The 15,384-nt window shown below is 39.5% G+C and overlaps 1 protein-coding gene across 1 annotated transcript; it reads left to right on the top strand.

Annotated features, from left to right (window-relative positions):
* Positions 1 to 8,223: 8,223 nt before the first annotated feature.
* Positions 8,224 to 10,771, top strand: LOC145125646 (ribulose-phosphate 3-epimerase, cytoplasmic isoform-like). The gene is made up of 9 exons (XM_079061073.1): positions 8,224 to 8,450; positions 8,539 to 8,706; positions 9,440 to 9,444; positions 9,582 to 9,644; positions 9,724 to 9,830; positions 9,891 to 9,988; positions 10,066 to 10,158; positions 10,240 to 10,281; positions 10,391 to 10,771. The coding sequence occupies exons 2-9, from the start codon at positions 8,581 to 8,583 to the stop codon at positions 10,550 to 10,552; spliced, it is 696 nt and encodes a 231-aa protein (XP_078917199.1). The 5' UTR covers positions 8,224 to 8,450; positions 8,539 to 8,580; the 3' UTR covers positions 10,553 to 10,771.
* The last annotated feature ends 4,613 nt before the right edge of the window (positions 10,772 to 15,384 follow it).

The following is a 15,384-nucleotide window of genomic DNA, read 5'->3' as shown; positions in this document are numbered from 1 at the left end:
CGGCTACAGGATTGGGGGACTTGATGACGTGCCTAGGGTAGCACGGCAGAAGCACGAGCCGGACACGCCAACCGGGCCCAGCCCAGTAGGCTTAGCGTCCGCTGGCACTCCCGGGAGTGGAGGGCACAGGCGAAAGGCTCGCGCACGCCAACCGGGCCCGGCCCAGCAGGCTTAGCGTCCGCTGGCGCCCTTAGGAGCGGAACGCACAGGCGAAAGGCTTGCGCCCGCCGAGAGACGCTCCCAACTCAAAGACAAAAGAAACGGTCAGGAGACAAGCAGGAGGATCAGACCATTACCGTCAGAGCCAATAAGAGCACCCTAACGGTTAAAGGCGCATGACTCTCCAATCAGCGCATCTGATCCTGTCTCCCCAAAAAGCGATATTGTCTGGTACGGATCAGGCAAGGGAGCTAGGTATAAAAGGATACGCTCTCAGACCTACGAGGTAAGCTCTCTGGACTCTCTAAGAGCGCACACTCAAAGATCCTATACACTCTCTAACTTGACCGTTGGAGCGTTCTTCCGGGAACTCCTCCCGGAAAACGGCTGACGGCCTTCTCTCTTTGTGATCTTGCAGAGGCAGTCGAGAATCTAAGTGAACAATACCGATAGAGTCAGCACAAGGTCGCATCAGACAAGATCCAAGGCCTGCACACGCGGTTCATGAGATCCATGAATGCATGAATGCGGCAGGAGCATTGGTGAGGACTCTTTCCCACCAAGGAGCTGGGCAGGCCCAACATCGGTCTGCACACGCGGTTCATGAGATCCATGAATGCGGCAGGAGCATTGGTGAGCCCAAACGGCATCACCACGAACTCATTGTGACCATAGCGAGTCTGAAAGGTTGTCTTCTGCACATCGTCGTCCCTGACTCGCATCTGGTGATAACCCGATCGCAGATCAATCTTGGAGAATCAAGATGCACCCTGAAGCTGGTCAAATAAATCGTTAACCCTCAGGAGGGGATAACGGTTCTTCACCGTTACCTTATTCAACTCCCGGTAATCTGTACACATCCGATGTGACCCTTCCTTCTTATTTACAAACAGAATCGGGGCTCCCCATGACGAACTGCTCGGCCTGATAAATCCTTTGTCTAACAGCTCATGCAGCTGTGTAGACAACTCCTGCATCTCGGGAGGAGCCAACCAATATGGTGCCTTGGCTATCGGAGCCGTACCAAGAACTAGGTAAATCCTGAACTCTACCTTAATCTCCGGAGCTACCCCAGACAAATCCTCTGGGAACACGTCCGGGTACTCCCATACAATCGGTACATCATCCACGATCACCTTACCCTTATCCTGGGTATCCATAACATAGGCGACATAACTTGTGCAACCCTGCTGAAGGTAGCGCCTAGCTCTCGCTGCTGAACACAAAGTCGGCCCATGCTGCGGCCCCTCGCCTTGAATCACCAACCCTCCCCCACTTAGGGTCCGAACTCGCACTAGCTGCTACTCGCAGTGAATCACTGCCCCGTTGGGGCTCAACCAGTCCATACCCACGATAACCTTATTCCCTCGCAGGGGAATAGGGACTAAATCCACGAAAAACTGCTCATCAAACAATTGCAGTGTACATCCTCGGTGAACCCTCGCAACCCGAACAGTCCTATCATCAGTTATCTCTACATCAAGTGGGCAATCCATCTCTCCTGGAGCTCCCACAAATCGTTTGCTGAGCGCGAGCGATACAAAAGGTCGGGTAGCCCCCGAATCGAATAATACCAGAGCAGATATACCGTTCACAAGAAGCGATCCTATAATGAAACACATAAACATAAGCAATCAATCAATATAAATAAAGAGATAAGGAGAAGATACATACCTGTCACAACATCTGGAGCTGCACGTGCCTCCTCTGCTGTCAGCTGGAAGGCCCTGCTCTTCGCCACAAGCGCCTCCGTCCGGCCCTGACGGCAGTCGGTAATCCTCAATGTAGCAGGAACGGGTGCTGCCACCTGTCCTGCTACTGCTAAACTCGGGCACTGGGACCTCTTGTGGCCCCTCTGATTGCACTAGAAGCAAATAAGATCAGATACTGTGATGGTGGTGGTGGTAGCAGTACAATCCCTGCTGACATGACCGGTTCGGCCGCACTTAAAGCAGCCCGAACTACCCGCCCTACACGCCGCTCGTGTATCTTGCCACACTTGCCACAACGGCTGCGACCCTGGTGGCTCCTCGATCTATGATCTGATACCTTGGGCTTCTTGCCCGAACTCCCTATCTGAACCTCATCTGGTTTCCTCTTCCTCTCCATCTTTAAATCCAGCTCCCTCTCTCGAGCCCTCGCAATCATATCTTCTAGCGTCTTGCAGCTGGATCGGATCACAAACTGGCGGATATCACTCCGCAGAATCTCATGGTACCGGGCCTTTTTCATCTCATCGTCTGCCACGTACTGCGTAACAAGAAGGGCCCTCTCCTTGAACATGGCGGTGATCTCAGTCACCGTCTCAGTAGTTTGTTGGAGATCCTGGAACTCTCGTGCTAGCTGCCGCACCTCAATAACTGGTGCAAACTCGGCCCTGAACCTGGTTGAGAAATCACTCCAAGTCATCACATCAATAGCGGCATCATCTCCAATAGCATGTATAACCTCCTCCCACTAGTCACATGCTCTTTCCTTCAGGACACAGGAAGCAAGTCGGGACCTTGTCCCCCTCGAGACATCGGCTAGTACGGAAGACGTTGGTGACGTCAACCAACCACCTGCTGCTAGCAATGGGGTCCCTAGCCCCATGATAAAGCTCTGAACTTCCTGAATGTCAACGTGCGCGCCCCCATCATGACCGACATCTCGGTGCGGAATGCACCCAACCTCTCGTCAAGAATCTCCAAAATGCCCTCCTTGACCGTACCGAAGATCACATGAGTCTGGTCCATAATACCGCCGCGTGATCTCAGATAAAATGAACTCCCCCATCTGATCATCAAGCTGCCCGGCTCCAGAGCCCGAGCCTGATCCCTGGCTGGTGCCAGAGCTGCCAACTGGTCTAGTGCGTAGCGTCACCATACTGAAAATACACCATAACAAACATCATAATACCCATCATAACTCAAGGGATCATACACACTACAAGTACCCTGGATTCATCTCAGACCTCCTTGAATCGAGTACGGATCCTCTTCTTTCAGTAGTACGGGCCCATACTACCTTCCACATCTATCCGTACTTTCCTGAAGAATTGCCTTGACCCCACCAAGTCCCTTCTACTACTACTGCTTTTCGCGCTAATCTCATCCTAGGCTTTCCCTAGGGTAATCTCTGACCCACTCTCCGCCATCAGCTGCATAAGAAGTCCCTGTTATCTCTCCTTAACTAGCTCGCGAATACCATTACATATCATTAAGAACAGATAATTCTTCGAATGAGAGGTCCTACCCTACAACGGTTGGACTCGGACGAGAGCTGCGAAATAGGCTAGACCTAACCTTCTGAAATTGTTTAGTCCTCGTAATATGAAACTTAACGTATTTGTTTACTTGTTAATTAAAGATAACTAGAACTCCTCAAATCACAAAGCAAGCAACATTCGAGCATTGAGTAACCAAAACCAAGCATATCCTAATCAGGCCATCATATTACTGACTAATCAGTACTAACATGTAGTTCAATAAGCTCATACAACAGGCATACAAGGCATCATTCCTAGATCCTTAGCCCTAATCTAGCATGCAGTTCTCATACACATATAGCAGGCATACAAGGCATCCTTCCTAGATCCTTAGCCCTAATCTAGCATGCATTTCTCATAATCATATCATATAATAACAAACATGTATGGGTAATTTAGGAGAACTTACTTGAGCTCGGCTGATTGCATGCACCACACCCTTTTCTCTTTTCAAAATCCTTTTTATAAAAATGGTTTTCTTTTAAAAAAATTTATACCAAGTCCTCAGTTTGAGTCCAGATACACCCGAGAGTGTGCCCGAATCCCTTAAACCAAGGCTCTGATACCAACTTGAAACACCCATAAAATACAGTCCAAAAATTTCCTTTTTAATTATTAAATAAAACCATATTTATCAAAACATCCGTCAAAAACATAAGTCATAGTATCTCAAAACATCATGATCAGAGTATCCATATCAAAAACATATGTCAATATATCAGAGTAAACATCCCAGGCTAAAACATCGTGGTGTGTGCAATGCACTCATCCCGAGCTCTTCCTTTTGCTACCAGAAGTACCTGAAACCAAAACTGAAAACTGTAAGCACGAAACTTAGTGAGTCTCCCCAAACTAGCACATACCATACACATAAGCACATAATCACATATAAACATATCATGGGCCCCGCCCGACATCAGACGTAGTAGTGCGGCATCGGGCCCCGCCCGGTATCAAGCAAAGCTCGGTATACATAATAACATATCAACAAATACACATAAAATATTCATATAACATAAACATATAAACATTCCTCGGGCCCTGCCCGACATCGGACCGAAATCCGGAAGCATACTAACATTCCTCGGGTATTGCCCGACATCGGACCGTAATCCGGTAACATACAAATACATACACATGCAAGAATCACAAAGACATCAAGCATACAAACATTCCTCGGGCATTGCCCGATATCGGACCGTAGTCCGGAAAGCATATAAACATTCATCGGGCACCGCCCGACATCGGATCAAATCTGGAAACATATAATCATACATACGGGCCGACATTGGTGCCTTCGACTCGTTCCTATAAGAGGAAACTCACCTCGAATGTCGGATGATAGCCGAAACGTCTCTGTCCCGAAATCGGCTCTTCTCAATCCCTGAACCAAGTGATCAATCCATCAAAATCCCGAAATACCCAAAATGCCCTCAGAAGTCAAACTTGGTCAACCATGGTCAAAGTCAAGGTCAACAATCCATGTTGAACCAACTCGTCGAGTGCATCTATCAACTCATCGAGTTCCTTCAGTCTTCAGAAAACCGAGAAAACCCTAGCCAACTCGCTGAGTCATCTCAACAACTCGCCGAGTTTGCTCAGTAGTCAAAAAGGTCGGGGGACTACGCTCCAACTCGCCTAGTTGGATAAGAAACTCGTCGAGTTTTCCTAGTCTTAACTCATTCAGTCACTTCTAAGCGAGTCTAATGCCTCCAAACCATAAATCTGGTCCCCTAGGGCTAAGATACCACGCAAAGTTGCTAACTTTACGTCCATGCATGGTATCAAGAGGCTAAAAACACTAAAACTAAGCTTCATAAGAGACCTAGGGCATGGAGGAGGGCCAAGACTTGATAAAGCTGGCAACTTTAAGTCTCAAAAGGCCATGAAATGTCTAGATCTGAAGTCATAACTTCAGTACATGCTCAAATCCAAGAATGACTCCAAAAATAAGCTACTAAAGGCCATAAACTTCTCAATGAAGAGATCTATCAAATAAATGGTCAAGGTATCGACTTTATACCTTAATATGGCTGCCATAACAGAGGAATTCCCGGATCCAAAGCTTCTCCCTTCAACTAAGCAACACCAAACTTCAAGCTCCTTCAGGAAAGCACCAAAGAAAACACTCTTTACACTCACACACACTCAAAAGGATAGAAAGAACGAATTAGGGTTTTACTGGATGGAGGGAACGATGATGGAGGCCACAATGAAACATTAAGGCCTTTAAATAGGGTACAAACCCTGGAAATTAGGGTTTCATTTCTGCCAGCCTACTCGTCGAGTTGAGGCCTACCAACTCGTCGAGTAGGTTTCTTAACCCGCGTCCCAAATCATCTCTACTCGACGAGTCTGGGGCTCCCAACTCATCGAGTTTCTCTACAAAAGTGAATAAATTATGATTTTAAATACATACCAGGAACCAGGCGTTACAGTCAAAATCGTTATCAATTTTGGTTATGTATCACAGAGCGGTTTTGTAAGGGAATGGGTCGAGATTCAAATTATCGGACCTCCGACCAATGTAACTCGTGACACATTGGAATGGAATTTACACAAACTTTGAAAAGTAATGGTCGAGCGGAGAAAGTGAAGCGAGTTTGTTGAAAAAAACGCACGCTACATTCCAAGATGATATGCTAAAGCCTTTTAAGTTTATTTATGTGTGAGAAGTTGTCAAAAGAAGCATTAGGTTGAGGGAACTTGAAACACATGAAGAAATTGCTAATCCACCAAAAAGAAGCCGAACATCTTCATATTCGAGCTCACAACAAGTGTCATCGGATGGTCACGTAAGTGTTAATCTTAATGATGATAACGACGACATCGAAGAAATACGCCCGCCTCCTCGTCCAATGGGAAGGGACAAAACAAAAGCTCGAGCAAGAGGAAAAAGGAAAGCGACATCTTCAAATTCGTCGGTCGGAACCAAGCGGTCAGCTAGATCGGAGGAAATGATGGCACAAATGACACAATTGAATTCAACTTTGGAGAGACATATGACTGAAACCGTCCGACTCATAAAATATTCGTTGTTAATGCAAGATGTAAGACACTTCGACCCCGAAGATCAAGAGGCGGCTAAAGTGGTGAAGGAGTTGATTCGCGAAAAATATAAGCCAAACCGCAAATGAAATTTTGATGTTATCTTTTTTTTCTAGTTTTTTTTTATTTTTATTTTTAGGATTTCTAAAATGTAACTTTTAATTTTATGTTATTTTAATTTTAGTATGGTTTTTACAAAAGTTATTATTTTTTTTATTGAAATTAAAAAAAAATCATAGGTAAACCATTTACCATACCCTAGTTCGTAGGTGAAAATTGTTAAAACTGTAAAAATTGATATGATGCTTAGGGATAATGACTTAGGAGGGTAATAACGTTTTCTGTTTGTCCATTTTAGGTCCCTAACGTATTTTTTGTGTGTATTACACCATTAATGTTATTATAACCGTTTACAAATAGTCCTTTTAACAGGAAGAAACCGGTAAAAGAGATTATTTCTAAACGGTTATAACAACCTTAATGGTGTAATACACACAAAAAATATGTTAGAGACCTAATATGGACAAACGAGAAACGTTATTACCCTCCTAAGTCATTATCCCCATATGAAACTATAAACCCTATAGTAAATTTTTACTTTTTAAATAAGAAACTTGTAGGTCTTGGGGTTGGTAGTTTGGATGCTTTTAACCTCGGCCTTCTTTATAAATGGAAGTGACGGTTTCTTAATGACAAGGGAGCAGTTCGGGAGGCTCTTTGCTTTGGCATTTAATCAAGATGCTCGAGTAAGTGAATAATGGGATATTAAATCCTATTCGCATAGGGGAAATGCCGGATAAGTGGTCTTGGGAGCTTGAATCGTCGGGTATCTTTACTGTTAATTCAGCACGGAATTGGGTTAATGATATGACGCTTCCTATAGGTGGTATGCCTACTAGGTGGAACCGTTTTGTCCCTATTAAAATTAATATTTTTTATGGTGTGTGCTTTTGGATCACATTCCGGTAAGAGCTAAACTGGTGGAAATTGGGGTGATGATAGATTCCTTATTGTGTCATGTGTGTCATAATTGTCAAGAAAGTATGAAGCATTTGTTGCTGTAGTTTTCGGTTGCTGATCAGGTTTGGAGTCGGGTTGGGCATTGGCTTCATTTGGACCTTCTTGTATTTTCATCTATCCTTGATGTGGTGGATTGGGTGGATTCTAGACCGACGGTTCATATGGAACGCCCGATTGTTGAGTCGGTGTTCATGGTGTTTATGATGATGTGGTTACAAAATCCAATCCAAACATTTCTACTTTTTATTCTTTTTAATTTCAACAACTTTATATGAAATACACATATAAAAATAAATACAAAAAATCTTAAAAATATATATTTAAAATAATAAATACTAAAAATCTTAGGAGGGTAATAACGTTTCCTATTTGTCCATTTTAGGTCCCTACGTATTTTTTGTGCGTATTACACCATTAAGATTATTATAACCGTTTATAAATAGTCCTTTTAACAGGAAGAAACCGGTAAAAGAGATTATTTCTAAACGGTTATAACAACCTTAATGGTGTAATACACACAAAAAATACGTTACTACGTTAGGGGTCTAATATGGACAAACGAGAAACGTTATTACCTCCTAAATCATTATCCCTAATGCTAATATGATATCTTTTTACATTAATAAAAAAGACACTAAACACCTCCTAACTTTACATGCAAAAAAAACGACTTTACATGAAAAGAAAAATATATGATTTTTTAAAAAAGTCAAAAATTTTCTTCTAATTGAGAAAATCCCAAACACGCCCTTGCTTTTGCACCGGTTAGGGTTAGAAATTAAAATTCCAATTTGATTACTCTAGTCCTCCACTTTGCAGGCTTCAATCGATCGACACGGTGTACCTTCTGCTGCGTATTTTTCACCTCAAATCCTTATTCCAGTCCACTGAGCGTATTTGCGACTACGGTACCTTCTGCTGCGTATTTACGAGGTCATCACTCAATCGAACCCTTACTGACTTGGGTGAGCTTGGGGTATGTACTTGCGTATCCGTTTAAACCAAAAGTCTGATTCCTAGGGTTTTAATATGTTCAGTAACATCTTATATTGTTTTTGGTCCAGCACAATTAAACCGACTTTAATATCTCGTCGGAACTTCGAAACATGCCTACTACAGCCGTGGAAGCGAAGATCGCGCCGTCGATGCTATCATCGGACTTCGCCAATCTGGCTTCAGAGGCTGAGCGCATGGTCAGCTTCGGTGCCGATTGGCTTCACATGGACATAATGGTACCAAATTTCCTTTGATCCTTCAACATAGGAACACAGGTTTTGATTGAATTTGATCGTTGCTTTGGCTATTGAAGATAATAGATACTGTCTATTTTTACTTGTGGTATGAGAGACTATGTAATCCTTTTGTATCGATTTACTCCAGAACCTGATTTAGCAATTAAGTCAATGATGAAATCATGAATGATTGACCTAGAATATGACTCAATGTTATAATTCTCGTATAGCTGAGATTATGTTTGTTCCTTTGTCCGCTCATCTCCTGACTCTCTTACGCATTGGCAACACACTAAGTCACTAACTCAGCACTCAAACATCTTGTGTTTTATTTGTTTAATGGCATGTAACAGAGATAGTACTCGAGTAGGTTTGATTTTGATGCATGTTTATCTATTAATTGAGTTTGATCTATTGTATTTCCCGATTGTGTTTGTCTCCAATTTGATACTGGTTCTGTGTTTTCTGTACACCTGAGGCAAGGCAGTTGTTATTTATCATAGACAGGATTTTAATTGTCATATAGAAACTTTGGTCCACTTCACTGTCTGCTTTGTTTTCATCTTGACCTGCATCTGCACTCTACATTGCTTTTAGTCTTTTGGTCCCAACAGGACCCTCTATACATTAGCCTTGTGATCTAAATTTCATTTCATGTTGTGACTGTAGTATCATAATTTGCTTCTTTGGTTATAGTAGTTGTCTCTGATAGACTACTGATGTTAATTTGCAGGATGGGTATGGTTTCAGAGCTGGCTAAAGATCTTCTGCTGTTTATCAGAAACCAGCAGATAGTTTGTTTCAGTCGGCTTCAATCTTGTAGTTGTATAAATGATGACTATTAATTAACACTCATGCCTTTGATTTTATTGCAGGCATTTTGTCCCAAATCTTACAATTGGTGCTCCAGTGATTGCGAGTTTAAGAAAGCACACAAAGTAAATGAAATCCTTTGTTTTTTCCACTATGCTCTTTAGCTTCACAGCTAATGCAATAAGGAGGTTTGTTGTGACGCAGGGCATATCTGGATTGCCACCTTATGGTAACAAATCCTCTTGATTATGTTGATCAATTAGGAAAGGCTGGTGCTTCTGGCTTCACATTTCATGTTGAGGTGTCTAAAGGTATGTTATTTGGATCACAATATTTGTAATTTAGATTGCTCATAGTTAGTTGTTGCACAGATAATTGGCAAGAAGTTGTTAAAGAAATCAAGTCGAAAGGCATGCGGCCTGGTGTGGCATTAAAACCAGGAACACCCATTGAGGATGTGTATCCCCTGGTATGTATCTAAAACATGTTGTGATAACTGATAATGTAAAAGAAAAGAAACCCTTGTTAATGATGGTTTGTTGATAGCTTGAAGGTGAAAATCCTGTTGAAATGGTTCTTGTTATGACTGTGGAACCTGGATTTGGTGGGCAGAAGTTCATTCCAGATATGATGAATAAGGTGCCATGCCATGTATTTATATTTATGGGAAGTTTGCTGCCTAAAATATCCATTTGAATTGACAATTTTGTTTTTCAATAGGTGCGCACATTGAGAGAAAAGTATCCGAAACTTGATATAGAGGTTAGTGTTTCAAACCTGTTATTGTATGCTTGATGTTTTTACATATCCATACGTGATATGGATTTGTGATATTTAAATTTAAAAAAAAATGAATATTTGTGGATGGCAGGTAGATGGAGGTTTAGGGCCTTCAACGATTGATGAGGCAGCTGCTGCAGGTGCAAACTGCATTGTTGCTGGGAGTTCAGTTTTTGGAGATCCAGAGCCGGCTCGAGTTATATCTCTACTCAGAACAAGTGTCAACAAGTGCTTGAAACCCAACTTTATATAGACTCAGCAACACATTTTTACCATCAAAACATGATCCGACTTGTTGAGTTGCTTAATTTGCTATGTTGATTCATTGTGCTATTGTACTCTATATGTATTATCTATTATGTAGAGTAGTTTTGTTTCTTATGAAATAATGAATGATATGCTGTTATTCACTTGTATTGCAATTGGGAGCCAGGGTACAAGTGCCTCTAATGAATCAGTTGCTAAAACTACACATTGCATTGCATTGTATTGTATTGGATTGAATTTCACCATTTTTGCATTTTTTATACTAGTCCGGTCACACTTTGGTTGGTGATCGGTAAATTAACCAGAGTTAAAGTGTTAAACTACTATTAACTAATAGTATCTTTTTAAATAAATAAATACATAAATATATGTTTCCTTTTTAATAAGGGATAATTATATCTATACATTTAAATATTCAAAAAAGAACAACGTTTTACAATTAGATTAGCCTCAAATCATCTCTGATATTAACATTAACCCCATGTTTGGCAAAAATAAACCAGCTTTTTGTAATTTAGCATTTGGTAAAATTAATAAAATTAGCTTATTCCGGTTTATAAAATAGCTTATAAGCTAACTTATTGATAAGTTAAGTTTATAAGCTAAAAGCTTTTCAGCTGGTTTATCAAAATAAACTTTAAAGTGGTGACTCACTTCTTCCTTCCTAAAAAACTAAAAAAAAAACTCCCTTTATGTCATCGACGGTGATTGCAACTTCAACATCAATCAAGATTCAAGGTAGTGAAGCTTCAAATGTCTAAAATCATGCAAATTAGATAATTAGTTATAAAAAGACAACACATTTTCATAAGCAAATACACTCTTTCGATTGCATCATTGCACTACCTTTTTTTTAGTTATTATTATTATTTATTATTATTATTATTATTATTATTATCTAACTAGATGAATTCCCATGTGTTGTGTAGGAATGCAATATTGCAGTTAAAATAGTCATGATTTAAAGTTTGAAGCAACAACAGAGCCATGAATTTGGATTGGGATATTGATAGTAAAAATATTAGGAGCAAGAATTTCTAGGAACATCTGGAACATTTCGTTTTTGAGCAGAAGAGCAGTTTTCAAGTATTGTTAGACAGATTACGTATTAATCAATATTTGATTGATTGGTCTGAGGTTATCAACAAAAAAGATTTATCTAAGCCACTTCGTTTCTTTTTGTCCAAGTTGTTTCTTTTTTTGTATAGCTTACTTTCCTTTTTGTTTGTCAGTTTCGGGAATATCCTCATTCATAGGTCCAAAATCTACATCTTTGAACTGAAAGATCTGAATGATCCACATATTTTTAAAATCAACAGGTCTTCATTTCGTTTATTTGAAAAAATTTATCAAATCAAAAATAACTATTTGCACAAAGTTTTGTAATGTATAACATTGTATCTCCTAAAATGAAATATAAACAAAAATTACAATTTTTAATTCGGCGAGTTTCGTTTGTTGAAATCAATTTATTATTATTATTATTATTATTATTATTATTGTTATTATTATTATTATTATTTTATTTTTTTTTACAAAAAAACACATGTTTCTAGATGAGATGTTCAAACAATATTTTAATTTATTTTTAAACTGGCAATATTTTATATAATAGGTTCAATCGTAATTCACGAGTGATATGTGTTATTGTGAAGATCATAACATAACTTTTTTTTTAGGGAGGAGTTGTAGAGAAAAGTTACCTTATAATGATATAAAGAAAACCATACTTTGATAACAAAAAAATATATTAATTCATCATATGTTTCTGTGTAATTGTGATAAATACTTACATTCAGAATGTTGATAAAAATTATACGGTCTCAATTATATCATATGATTTATATAAAACTTTATGTACTGAAAGTTATAATAGAAAAATATATTACATTGTTGATATTATAAAATTATTATGAGAAAAAACATCATAAATGGTCCCTGTGGTTACCCAAAATCTGAAGTTTAGTCCCCGTGGTTTAAAAACCTCACAGATGGTCCCTATGCTTTCAAAACTTTTGACGATTGGTCCTTATTGCTAACTCCGTTAAGTTTTGTCCGTTAACCGAAGGGTATTTACGTCATTTCACTAACACAGGAACCATTTATGATGTTTTTTCTTAGTTAAAAAAAAAGAAATATATTATTTAATTTCCTCTCTCTCTCTCTCTCTCTCTCTCTCTCTCTCTCTCGACTAAATCTTCATCTTGTTCTGTAACTTCTTTTATTTAACGTATACACATATAAAATTAAGAAAATTGATGTAGTATGTTAGCTGCTGGATCTTTTGGAGTATTTCTTCCACCGAAGAAGAAGGTTGTGGTATCTTTGTGTGTCTGTATCGACATCCTGGACCATTTTGATAATATCCCAACTTGCACCAGTATTTTTTGGATTTAGCATCAAAATAACTCCTCAACGATCTTGTACTGATGAAAAATTAGATATGACAGTACTAAACTGAATTTATAAGGCAAAATTTGTTGATATATTGATTTGGCATATGAACCCAAAATTGGGTTTGGTTCTGTCAAATCGGGGGTTGTAGGGTTCTGGAGATGGAGTCCAAATTCGATGTAGGATTTTTATTATGGGATAAATCAGTTAAATGATCCTATAGTTGAATCGATTTAGAAATCTCTTGTTGTCTCTCTCTTTCTCAGAATTTCCATTCAGGTGAGTGCAAAGACAAGAACAGATGGAGCTTCAGAAAACCCTTGAAGGAATCTCAACTGTCGGCGCCCGTGAAGAACAGAACAGAACAAACACACAATTGGCGTCGCTAGCACGACCGCTGGAGCTATAGATGTCGCCGTGGCTGTTGTCCGACTCACAAACCAAAGCAACGGAAGTCTGCACGTCTGTTTGTGTTCGTCTCCTCAATTTGGCACTAGAAGACCCTTTTGTGAAAGGAATCTGTGTAACTGGAAATGAGAATGAGATACGAGGTAGTGTTGCATTATTAGTATTATTGTCGGGACATGCTACAGGGACACAGTCGACGATTTTGAGCTTTGTGGAATCGGAAAAGTCGTAGGAAGTGCTGGGCATGTCATCGGAGTGAGACCCACAATGGGATTCTGGAGTAGAAGTTTGAGTAAATGTAGTAATGGTGGATGGATTAGCGATTATTTTGGTTTCTAGATGATGATATGGATCATATCCGATGGCTCTGGGAGATATGTTAGGAGACTGTAGGGCTGAAACAAAGGCTGAAGAAGATGAAGAGTTATATGAAGATGATGATGAGATTGATGAAGTAGAAACAATATCGTCGGTCGATATTTCTTTTCTAGGGTTATGTGTTGAAGTCGATATCTTGATTGTGAGGTTCACGACTGAGAAGTCTCTAGAAATTAAACCTTCTTCGATAATGGTTCTGATTCTTGTTCTTCATTCATATTCAAACCTCAAACAATAGCTTCTCGAAAATCTCGCTGGGTTTCGAGAAAGACGAAACAAAATACCTTCAACTGTTGAGAAATTACGATTACATTCAAGTAATCATAACTCGATGTAATCGGTTTTAAGATTCAGAATCATGTGTGTGTGAAGCGAAAACCCACAATAGCAAATATGTGATTCAAATTTTGTGTTCTTGAGTGTGTGTATGTTGAAGAACAAACCCAAAAATCTGCATTCTCGGCTTTATTGGTTTTTGATTTTGTGTTATTAGGGTGTTACAAAGAGATATGTTTGTATGATGAATCTGAACCCATATCTTCATAGGGTTCGTCCCAAGATCTTCATCTCAATGGGTTGAGAGAGAGAGAGAAAGAGACTTTACATATATTTTTTTTAAACAAGACAAAACATCATAAATGGTCCCTGTGGTAGTGAAATGACGTAAATACCCTTCGGTTAACGGACAAAACTTAACGGAGTTAGCAATAAGGACCAATCGTCAAAAGTTTTGAAAGCACAGGGACCATCTATGAGGTTTTTAAACCACGGGGACTAAACTTCAGATTTTGGGTAACCACAGGGACCATTTATGATGTTTTTTCTTATTATGATAAATAAAATAAAACGATGAAAAAAAAAAACGATCAAAATAAATGATGATGTTGCTGTAGTTTTTTAGTTATGCAATTGTGTTTAGTATTCAACATTCCATTCAACAAAAGACAATTATTTGCATGTTTTGATCTTGGAATGATACATGGTTGCGTATTTACGAATCGAATAATGATGCAATTTGTTCTATTCCTTACCCCAATTACGAATCTGATAATGATGAAGGAATTTTGTCGGAAATATTTATGATAAACCCAGTTCTTCGTAATTTTGCATCACTACCCATCCAGAGTCGTACATCTCCTTATCCTTTCCCAGTCACTAATATCTCCCACAAGCTAATCCCTCACCTTCTTCCAATACAGTCCGACTAACCAATGCCATTAGCCAAGGTTCATGTTTTGACTAATGTGTATGCGAAACCTATACTAGTTATTGCCTTCTTTGATACTGCTTCCTCGGTTTCTATAATGATCCAAATATTCTTCCTTCAAGCTATATATTGGAAACCACACTATCAACAATTTTTTGCTGCTAATGGCCACACTTTTGTGATTGATAAGGTTAGTATTCCAATAAATGTCCGCTTTTTCCTTAAATGTGTCTTGCAACATAGATTTTTGGGATCCAGCTCCCCTACAAAGGACATTCTTATTGGATTTAATCTTATTCTCAAGATGCCATATATGAAGTTTCTATATTCAGGTATTCATTATAAAAGTTTATTTAACCCATACAGTAGAATGCAACATGTTTGCATGGCTTCATCCGTTGCGTAAGAAACTATTAAACAAGAAATCATTC

The sequence above is a fragment of the Lactuca virosa genome, chromosome 7, assembly GCF_052849685.1.
Source record: "Lactuca virosa cultivar CGN04683 chromosome 7, Lactuca_virosa_CGN04683_v6, whole genome shotgun sequence".
NCBI lineage: Eukaryota > Viridiplantae > Streptophyta > Magnoliopsida > Asterales > Asteraceae > Lactuca > Lactuca virosa.
Note: the sequence above shows the minus strand (reverse complement) of the source record. Positions and strands in the feature narration are given on the sequence as shown.

What these genes read in the sequence shown, in the direction of transcription:
- LOC145125646 (XM_079061073.1), top strand. Translation starts at nt 8,581, where the DNA reads ATGCCTACTACAGCCGTGGAAGCGAAGATCGCGCCGTCGATGCTATCA. An exon ending in AGTTTAAGAAAGCACACAAA is followed by an intron (nt 9,645 to 9,723) that starts GTAAATGAAATC and finishes GTTGTGACGCAG; the next exon opens with GGCATATCTGGATTGCCACC. An exon ending in TCATGTTGAGGTGTCTAAAG is followed by an intron (nt 9,831 to 9,890) that starts GTATGTTATTTG and finishes GTTGTTGCACAG; the next exon opens with ATAATTGGCAAGAAGTTGTT.